The 10,682-nt window shown below is 33.6% G+C and overlaps 1 protein-coding gene across 2 annotated transcripts in view; it reads right to left on the bottom strand.

Annotated features, from left to right (window-relative positions):
• Positions 1-944: 944 nt before the first annotated feature.
• The window catches only part of LOC148622895 (N-alpha-acetyltransferase 35, NatC auxiliary subunit-like), a 33,215-nt gene continuing 23,477 nt past the window's right edge, over positions 945-10,682 (bottom strand). For both annotated transcript variants that reach the window (XM_088573192.1, XM_088573193.1), the window contains 6 exons: positions 7,324-7,409; positions 7,020-7,138; positions 6,532-6,672; positions 2,729-2,851; positions 1,756-1,836; positions 945-1,067 (listed from right to left, as the gene is read on the bottom strand). In XM_088573192.1, the coding sequence (XP_088429318.1) occupies positions 1,011-1,067; positions 1,756-1,836; positions 2,729-2,851; positions 6,532-6,672; positions 7,020-7,138; positions 7,324-7,409 (607 nt within the window). In that variant the 3' untranslated portion in view covers positions 945-1,010. The remainder of the gene's footprint in view (positions 1,068-1,755; positions 1,837-2,728; positions 2,852-6,531; positions 6,673-7,019; positions 7,139-7,323; positions 7,410-10,682) is intronic.

Here is a 10,682-nt window from a genome sequence, read left to right as displayed (position 1 = left end):
TTCTTTTGAAAATTCCGGCATAGGTCCATCTCATGATGCTGAACAATATTATCCATGCCAAAAATTTGCTAAAGGCAACGGTTTTTGAGTTATTTGCAAAAAAACTGCCTTCCGACCCCTATGTTCTATTTTTAGTAATGGTTGCCATGTTTTTTTCAAGGATAAAAAATCCCAAAGGTTATTTTGTGTGGGATACCCTAAGGAACATATATGCCAACTTTCATTGAATTCTGTGCAATGGATTTTGAGAAGATTTTCAAAGTTGCACATGCAAAAAATGGAAAAGAAAAAACTGTTTCAGGGGACGTAACTCCTACATCAGTTGAGGAATCATTTTGAAAATTTTGGTATAGGTCTGTCTCACAATGCTGAACACTATAACTATGCAAGAAATTTGCTAAAGGCAACAGTTTTCGAGTTATTTGCAAAAAAACTGCCTTTGGACCCCTATGTTCCATTTTTAGTAATGGCGGCCATATTTTTTCATGGATCAAAAATCCCAACACTTATTTTGTGCAGAACACCCTAAGGAACAATCATGCCAAGTTTAAAACCTGTCAGTCTAGTAGTTTCAGAGGAGAAGATTTTAAAAATTTGTCCACGACGAATGCCAAGTGATGGCATAAGCTCGATTGGCTTTTGGCCAGGTGAGCTAAAAACTACTGGCTGACCTCTATCTTCTATTTTTAGTAACCGCAGCCATGTTTTTCGGCGGATCATAAATTTCCAAATCAGTTCTATGCAGGATACCCCAAGGAACATTCATACCAAGTTTAGTTCTAATTGGTCAAGTAGTGTCAGAGGAGAAGAGTTTTCAAAAATTGTTGTTGACGACAACGGACAACAACAACAGACGCCAAGTGATGGCAATAGCTCACATGGCCTGAAATTTGGCCTTCAGCTAGGTATGCTAACAAAAGTGGAAACCAACTCAAATAACTAACTTCATGTTATAAAATGATTTATTTTTAGGAGAGATCACAGATACAAAACATTAAAAAGTTCCTTTTTTAAATCTTTAGGATAGGGAAAGACTTGTGTAGACTATAATCAAAATCTGGTGGCACCTGAAATATAAACACAAATATTAGCATTGACTTGTACATTAAAACTGTCTTCTTTTGCATGATAGCTGGACATTCTTCATCTGCTCAATCTCAGTCATACAACAGGGACATTTATAATCTATGAAGTTTGATTTGTCTGTTTCAAACAAACTTTATAATAATATCATAAATTGAAATCATGGCAATCTAATTTAAATGAGATCCATCAATAGTTCCGTTTAGTCACTGCTTATAGGATCTAACTACACTCCATTTTACTTCCTGTTCAGAAGACCTTATCAGAATCTTCTGGGTTTTCCCTTTGAATAATGCTTTCAAATATCATGAAAGATGAAATTTGATTGGCTGTTGAGAAAGGTCATCAGAACAGAAAGTAGAATAGAGTGTTGTGCAGTAACTGAATGGAACCACTGACGGATCTGATTTTAATTAGATTGAAATCACAGGTAGTAATTAATTCAGCTTTTAACTAATTTAAAACTTAAAATTTCAATACATAAAGTAAATTATAGGTATTTTTGTAACAGTATTATTGTTGAACTAGGTACATAACAAGACCTGAACAGTTTTTCAGTAATGGTGTGTGAAGACAATCAAATATAATATTCCAAAGAAATATTTAGCAAAGGATATCTTTTCCATATTGACTTCAAACTAAATCCTAAAAAGCAATATTGTTATAACATACCTTAGAATCCTTTTTATGGCCTCCCATTAATAGTTTCATTACTACAAAATTGGTTTTGGCAATCTTGGTCAGTGTCTGCATCTGTAAATAGAAAGTTTAGAACTTCTATGACTACATTCTAAATGATGAGAGTTGCTTTTGTAAAAAATTGAAAATGTAAATATTTATTTTTTTAAAGATAATTAAATATATGCAAAATGACAATGAACCAGGTCTTACACAGGCCGTAGTCATCAGACTACTAAAAGTGAAGTTGTCTTACACAGACAATAGTCATCAGACTATATAAAGTGAACCAGGTCTTACATAGGCCATAGTCATCAGACTATATAAAGTGAACCAGGTCTTACACAGGCCATAATCATCAGACTGTATAAAGTGAACCAGGTCTTACACATGCCACAGTCGTCAGACTACTTACAGTGAACAATGTCTTACACAGGCCATGGTCATCAAACTACTTACAGTGAACAATGTCTTACACAGGCCATAGTCATCAGACTATATAAAGTGAACCAGGTCTTACACAGGCCATAGTCATCAGACTACTTACAGTGATCAATGTCTTGCACAGGCCATGGTCATCAAACTACTTACAGTGAACAATGTCTTACACAGGCCATAGTCATCAGACTATATAAAGTGAACCAGGTCTTACACAGGCCATAGTCATCAGACTACTTACAGTGAACAATGTCTTGCACAGGCCATGGTCGTCAAACTACTTACAGTGAACAATGTCTTACAGAGGCCATAGTCATCAGATTATATAAAGTGAACCAGGTCTTACACAGGCCATAGTCATCAGACTACTTACAGTGAACAATGTCTTGCACAGGCCATAGTCATCAGACTACTTACAGTGAACCAGGTTTCACACAGGCCATAGTCATCAGACCACTTACAGTGAACCAGGTCTTACATAGGCCATATACATCAGTTTACTTACAGAGCTTTATATTATGATACATACCTCTTCAGATGGGTTTTGTAGACTTTCAAAATATGATTTTGCTTTGAAGAAACAGTTACAGGAAGCACTATACAAACTAGATGTAGTTGAATCTGAATCATATCTACCTACATCAGACATCTCCTGTAATTATAATTAAATATCAATGCTGTACTGCAGAAACTTTTTACAATAAAAGTCTTCATTATGAGGCAAAAAAATACGCATGTTTACTGTTACCCAACTGACCATACATTTTTGTCCAAATTTTTATCAGAAATTGCATCTCCTCTAAGAATCAAACATGCTATTACTGCATTTCTAAAAAAAATAAGAACTTCACACAGCCCAGCATGTCGAATTCTGTGCACTTGGGGCAAGTGTAGACACAATATTAGTTTTAAGCATAGGGCCTTACAGCTTATTATGTATGCATGGTTTGGACATAATATAGCACAAAATTTGAAATTTAATCAAAAACATTTTAAAAATCTGACCAAAAACAAACAAGAGGCTCTCAACCACTTACCTGTTAAATTTTTGCCTTCCAAGGGCAATATCTCCAACAAGGAGACAATTTTGACTCAAAGAAGGCTTTGGTTAGACTTATCATAAGGATCATTTCATCAATTGAAAGTTTCTTCCCATCTATTATAGTTTTCTTCAAAATATTGGCTGAAAACTGCTAAAAACATCGTTTTTCACCTTTCAGGGCAATATAACTCTAACAAGGACTTGTCCAACAATTTGATCCCTGCAGACTTCTGTAGGCCTTATTATAAGTATCATTTTAGTAACTGAAAGTTTCTTCCTATCTATCATAGTTTTCAAGACATTGGCTGAAAACTGTAAAACTAAAAAAAAAAAGTCGTTCTTCACCGTTCAAGGGAAATAACTCTAACAAGAAGTCGTCCCACAACTTTGATCCAATGCAGACTTTTGTAGGGCGGCATGATAAGGATCAAATTGGCACTTTGAAATAATTTGGCTAAGCCTAATGGTTTGGAGATAGATACAAGAAAACTCCTTACTGATCCCCTTCATCTATTTTTAAAAACAGTGGCCATGTTTTATGATGGATTAAAAATCCCCACAACAGATCAATGCAGAATACCCTAAGGAATATTTAGACCAAGTTTGATTCTAATTGGTCAGGTAGTTTCAGAGAAAAAAAATTTTGAAAGAAATAACATCAAAAACAGCAAATAAATGTTGAAAAAGGGCAATAACTCCAACATGGCTATACAGATTAAAACGAAATTGGCCCACAGATAGATCTCATCATGTTAAACACTTGGACGTGGTTTTTCAACAAATAGTTGGCATTCCAATGGGAACAAATCGTGCTCCTCTACTTGCTGACTTTTCCGTCACTCGTATGAGGCTGACTTTATAGCTGATCTGATCCGAAAGAAAGAATATAATTTAGCTATATCTTTTAATCTCAATTTCCGCTATATAGATGACGTATTATCTTTAAACAATCCTAATTTTTGGGATTTGATACATCGCATCTACCCCAAAGAACTTGAGATAAAGGATACTACAGACACTGTGAAGTTGGCCTCATATTTTGACCTACAATTAGAAATCGACGGTAAAGGAAAACTATTGACCAAACTTTACGACAAACATGATGATTTTTCATTCAGACTTGTCAACTTTCCTTTCATATGTGGCAACATCCCTTCAGCACCTGCATATGTGTTCATATCACAACTCGTATGTTATGCCAGAGCTTGCCGAAACTAAGCAAATTTATTCTAACAAATAGGCTTCTGGAACAGAGTTATGTTGCTACAACATTGAAGTCATCACTATAGAAGTTTTATGGTCGTCATCATGAACTCGCAGATCCTTACAGTGTATCCATCTGCGCCATGAAAACTGATTTGTTCAATGTGCAATTGTTTTCCTTTCCTCTTTCGTCTACCCCGAACTTGACTTTTTATGAGCAACTCTGCGGGTGTTTCTAGAAAAGCAGAGGACGCTTACCTTACCTGTGCACCTGGTCCATGCTCCCTGTTTTTAGTGGAGTCCAAGTTGCTCATTTGCTTTTGTTATTTTGAATGTATGATTTTAGTTACTTTATGTTCTTTGTTGTGTATGTCTGTTTTCCATGTCTGGTCTTTGTCCCTGGATTACATTCTTTTGATTACCGCTATAACCATGGTTCCCTTGATTACCGGGGTACTCTTTCACCTCGTGTCAGAATTTTGTTAAACCTAACAGTTTTGGAGATAATGCGAAAAACTTCTGTCTGACCCCCACGCTCTATTTCTAGAAATGGTGGCCATGTTTCTTGACGGATAAAATAATTCCCACATCAGTTCTGTACTTAATACCCTAACATAGCCCAGAATTAATCCTCGTCTTCCTCTTACTGTATGGCACCTTGCAATATACTTTTAAAGAAGATCTTAAATTATAATCAGGACATTAGAAATATGCTTGCTTCATGCCCCTTTTCTGGCCCCTCATTCTTAAATGGTTTGTCACAACCCCCACCACCAAATTAATCCAGGCCTTCCTTTTGGTGGTGTGGCACCTAATGTTATAATTTCAAATCAATTTTACTAAAGTCATTGCCTAAACTGAAAAAAAAAATGTTTGGTTCCTGGACCCTCCATTCTTTAACAAATCAAGTCATAACTTAAAAATTCCATTCCAACATTCTTTATGTTTAATGACACATTGTGGTAAAATTTAAAACAAATCCATTCATATTTACTCATTACTTGTAAAAAAATGCATTTATAAGCCCCTTTTGGGCCCCTTATTGGAAAAAACTTCATGTCATAACCCCAAATATCAAAGCCTTCCTTTGTTGTTCAATATCAAAGATATCCATTCAAGTTATAGTCCAGATAATATCAAAAGGTCTAATATTGCTGAAACTTTTGTTCATGTCAGAATTTGGCTAAGCTTCACAGTTTAGGAGATGCATGATTATTACATGCAAAAAACTTATGTCTGACCCCTTTATCCTATTTCCAGTAACACATGTTATGTTGTTTGACATATCAAAATCCCTGTGTCAGTTCTACGCAGAATACCCTAAGGAACATTCAAAATAGGTTTGCTTCTAATTGGTCCAGTAGTGTCAGAGGAGAAGATCTTTTAAAGTAATATGAAAAAAAGTAGGAAAAAAGCAACAATTGTAATTGCTCAACATTCATACCCAAAAATATGACAGACTGTCAGACCTCATCATTCTGAACACATTTACTCCCTCCAAATTTGGCTCAACCAAATGGTTATGGAGACATATGCAAAAAACCGATACCTGAAACCTATAGTCTCTTTTAAGTAACAGCAGCCATGTTTTTAACAGATCAAAATTCTCACATCAGTTCTAGGCAGAATACTCTTATGAACATTTATATCAAGTTTGGTTCTAATTGGTCTAGTAGTGTCAGAGGAGAAGAGTTTTGAAAAATAGTAAATGACAATGTCAGAAGCCAAGTGACAGCAGTAGTAAGTAAGTTAATGAATTCTTTATTTAAAGAGGGTATTCAAAGTAGAATAATTCTAATTTTCGTTGGGGTCCCTTAAGCACAAATAAAATTTAAACAAATATACAACATAAATACAATAATATATACAATAGTAACCAGACTGAAATATATTAAATGGTACTTTTCTAGAATAAATTATCTTACTATGGATAAAATAGATACACTTGACTTCAACTATGATTACTGGTACATTACTATGATAACCAGTTGATGACAATGATTACCACTAAATGCCATTGATTACTACTAAATGCCAATGATTATTCCTAATGGCAATGAATGTGAACAGCTGATAATACTACCTACCCTATATTGATTATAATGTATATATGGTGGTGTAGATACTGCAGTAAATGGCTGAAACCTGTGGGAATATCTAACTTCTTCACTGTCAAATTCAAAGTTAGGTTGCATAAGTTTGCCCTCAGATCTTAGTCCAAGTACTGCCTAAATGTATAAAATAAAATTTGCAATATAAAGACAAAACTCATCTGTATTATTCATAATCAAGTCAGTTTGTATTTCCAGTGATCATGTAATAAGTAAATCATTTCTCTCCATTTACATTTATCAGTACACAACAGACTGATTAATATATGAAGAGAAAGAAAGAAATGCAAAAGTTTGGGTGTATATTTTGATTGTAAGAATTAGACATGAAAAATGACTTATGATTAGGTTACAGAAAACAATTAACTTACATGTAAAATTAAATTGTAGTTACATGTATCTATACATCCATATAAATTACTATAAAATGACTTTAATTTTTTTTAGGAAAACCCCCTTCTTACTTTATAATAGCCTGTAAACAGCTGTTGTTCCGCCTGGGCCTGAGTTATCTCTCTATTCAATGTTCTTGTTCGTTTCTTCTTCTTGTTTTTCTTGTTACTTTTACCTTTCTGTTGAGAGTCTGTAAAGAAACAAGACACAAGGTAAAGAAACAATTATCACATAAAAAAAGCCATTTCTATTGAAAAAGTGTTCTTTTTTTTTTTTTTTTTTTTTTTTTTTTTTTAGAAAAATTTTACCATTTAAGCCATATTGTTATTAATAAAGTAAACTTTTTTCATTAATCTAGTCCTTATCTGTCCATACCTCCTGCAGTTTCATGTTCTAAGAGAAAGTTATCAGCTCTGTGTAGAGTATTGACTATCCAACAGTATAACATCTCAGCAATGTACCTAAAACATAAATGTAACACAACAGTATAACATCTCAGCAATGTACCTAAAACATAAATGTAACACAACAGTATAACATCTCAGCAATGTATCTAAAACAAATGTAACACAACAGTATAACATCTCAGCAATGTGACTAAAACACAAATGCAACACAACTGTTATAACATCTCAGCAATGTATCAGTGATTTAGCTAGCGCTCGCCATTTTCGCCATTGACGAATGATTTTCGAAAGTGGCAAATTTTTCTTGTGCATGATTCGTCACTTGATATTTCACTCACCCCCAAAAAAATATCAGTAAAAAAGCCTCTGTTGTTCCCATGACCCCATAATTGACAACTTTATTACCTTTCCCAAGCCAATTAGGGTTTTACAATAAACAATCATGACCAATGTTTTGATTGCATCACCTTTGATCACACCTTGCTTGAACACCTGGTTGAGGCTAATTATCCCGACAAATTAAATAACGGTAATGATTTGTTTGTTGAACACTGTGACATGTTCTCAAAGTACTCAAAGTGTCATCGTATGTATTTAAAATGGAAAGATGTTTGGATTTTTCAATCACAGTTCGAATCGCAACTATGTCCGCCATTACGAATTATTTTAGTTCGTCGTCACATGACAACGTACCTAAAGGTCAAAAGTCTAAAAAATGAGTCAACTACTACAAAGAGTCGCAGTGATCGACTATTAAAGTCAAAATTTATGTTTGTTTGTTTGTTGGGGTTTAACGTCCGAGCAGCAATATTTCAGCTATATTCAGACGACAAAATTTATGGGTTCCTTTGATTTTAAGAGGGCTTTCACTTTGTGGTGCATGGCTAAGGACAGGAGGTTTATGCATTACTGATCAAGTAAACAGTGCTTTACATTCTTAGACACATGCCAACAATAGTAGCTGATGTATATAATTTTTAGGTTTTTACACACATGATATGTATGACACAGTAACAAAGTATTTTTTTGCATTTTTTATTCATGAATAGTTGCTAATGTAGAAACTGTATGTTGTTATATATTTTTTATTAATATGAATTATCTGTTATTTATATACCAGTGCTGAAATAGAAATAAACATGTTATTATTTATAATATAGTTGTTATAAGTATATGTATATACATGCATGCTGATAAATCTGCGACGCAAAAAGAAAAAACAGTATTGAGATTTAGTCTTACGCAAAAGTGACTAATGGGTTGAAAATCCTGGCTAAATCCCTGAATGTACCTAAAACATAAATATAACCGAACTGTTATAACATCTCAGCAATGTACCTAAAACATAAATGTAACACAACTGTTATAACATCTCAGCAATGTACCTAAAACACAAATGTAACACATATTACTGTATCAATTTAAGTACAGGAAAATATAAGAAAACGACAGGTGATCCACATAAAAATATCAGGGGAATTTTTTATTACTGAAATGCATTCAACTCATCTAGAAAGAAACCTTTCCAGACACAAATAAAAGAGCTGAGAAAATAGAAATTTTTTTTGACTATATAGGAATTAACAATAAATTTGTGCCATTGCTTTCAATCAAAATTTAAGAAAAAATAAACCTTGGTAAACAAAAGTTGTTGTCCAATTTTTATGAAAATGTATCCCACCATATGGCATACCTACAGGAAAAATGTGTTAAAATTTCAAGCCACTGTGATGAGTAGTTGGTGAGAAAAGTACAATGAAAATTTCAACTTTCAAAATATAAAGTCAAATCAAGGTTCTGTTTGCAATGGAGGTTTTTTTATTATTGAGAAATTGTAGCATGAACAAAATTTCAAAGATTACATGATGTAAAATAAAACTGTGATCATACATTTGCATTCCCCACCCTAATATGTATTAACTGAATGTCAACCCATACTACTACTCCAACCTAACACACATTTACAAATTTTGTTCCATTTCACCTTCTTCCCAAATTTTTAAACCTGTCAAAAGTTAATGTACATTTACATTCAAAGTAAATTTACAAAGTATTTATCCTACACTGTAATTACACTCAAATAAAACAAATTTCAGCATAAGAAAATAATTTTCCTTGATGAACAGAAGATTTTCAAAATCTAGATGATTTAATAAATGTAAATTTTCCCGCAAATTTTACTTGGTTAAAATCACTGCTCTTCACTTCCTGTTATAAATGGTAAAATATTAATGATAGGATGGCGAATTCCACTGATAATTGTGTTAAATGGAACATTCTTCACACATTTTACACTTCTTGACACATTACTGCTAGAACTAAATTCCCTGAATGCAAATTTATTACTAAATGTCTTTCAAGGCCAAAAAGGTGTCCCTCAAATCTTCAGTTGATATGAAGACTACCTTTATTTGCAGGAATAATAGAATATTATTGAGCTGCATAAATGTAAGAAACATATTTACTGGTTATAAAAGAGGTATTGGCTGATATAAAAGGAATAACATTTGAAACTCTATTTTTGTGTAGTGTTCAGAAATAGTAGGGAAGTTCCAGTGATGGAGCAGCAACATCAGGTATTTTGATCCTGAAGGATCAAAAACCCAAAAATAAAGAGCAGTTGCTGAGAAAACTGTGACGGAAAAAATTGTAACGGACACATAAACTAGGTTAAACTTTATACCCACCTCTCCTTCAGAGCAGTTATATAAAATTTGCAGCAGAAATTTGCAACACAGTTTTACTATTATAGATTTACTTAAAATTTTTCTTCATTATTTTGGATCAGAACTGCAAACTGTAAATTTGTTTTTTCTGTATATTGAATACATTTCATCAATAATGAAAAAAATGCTTCATAAGGCACAGTCTGATACTACTGCAGAGGTTGAGCCCTAAATAGTTGGGTCAAGTATGGACAAACTATTCAAGTTTGACGCAGATCTGTATTTTGATTGTGATTAAATATTTGACACAGAAAACGACTTTGACCAGAATCAAAGTGGCCCCTTATTCCTTAATAAGCACAAACCTTAAAAATCAATCCAAGCCTTTAGTTGGGGAAGAAGTGGGGGAGGGGGTTGGCACCTTGTGGTACAATTACAAAGAGAACCATTCACTTTTCAAGTTATTATGTGTACATCTGGAACATGCTTGTTTCTGGCATCTTCTTTGGCTCTTCATTTCTTATCAGTTCAAGTCACAACTCCAAAAATCAAACTCATGCTTCCTTTTTGGGAATGACACCTTGTGATATAATTTCAAAGAGATCAATTCACTTGTATTCAACTTATTGTCCCAACATCATGAAAATGCTTCTTTTTGGTC

Source organism: Perna viridis, chromosome 3 (assembly GCF_037379345.1).
Source record: "Perna viridis isolate PV_CMFRI_1.1 ecotype Kerala chromosome 3, ASM3737934v1, whole genome shotgun sequence".
Lineage (NCBI taxonomy): Eukaryota > Metazoa > Mollusca > Bivalvia > Mytilida > Mytilidae > Perna > Perna viridis.
Note: the sequence above shows the minus strand (reverse complement) of the source record. Positions and strands in the feature narration are given on the sequence as shown.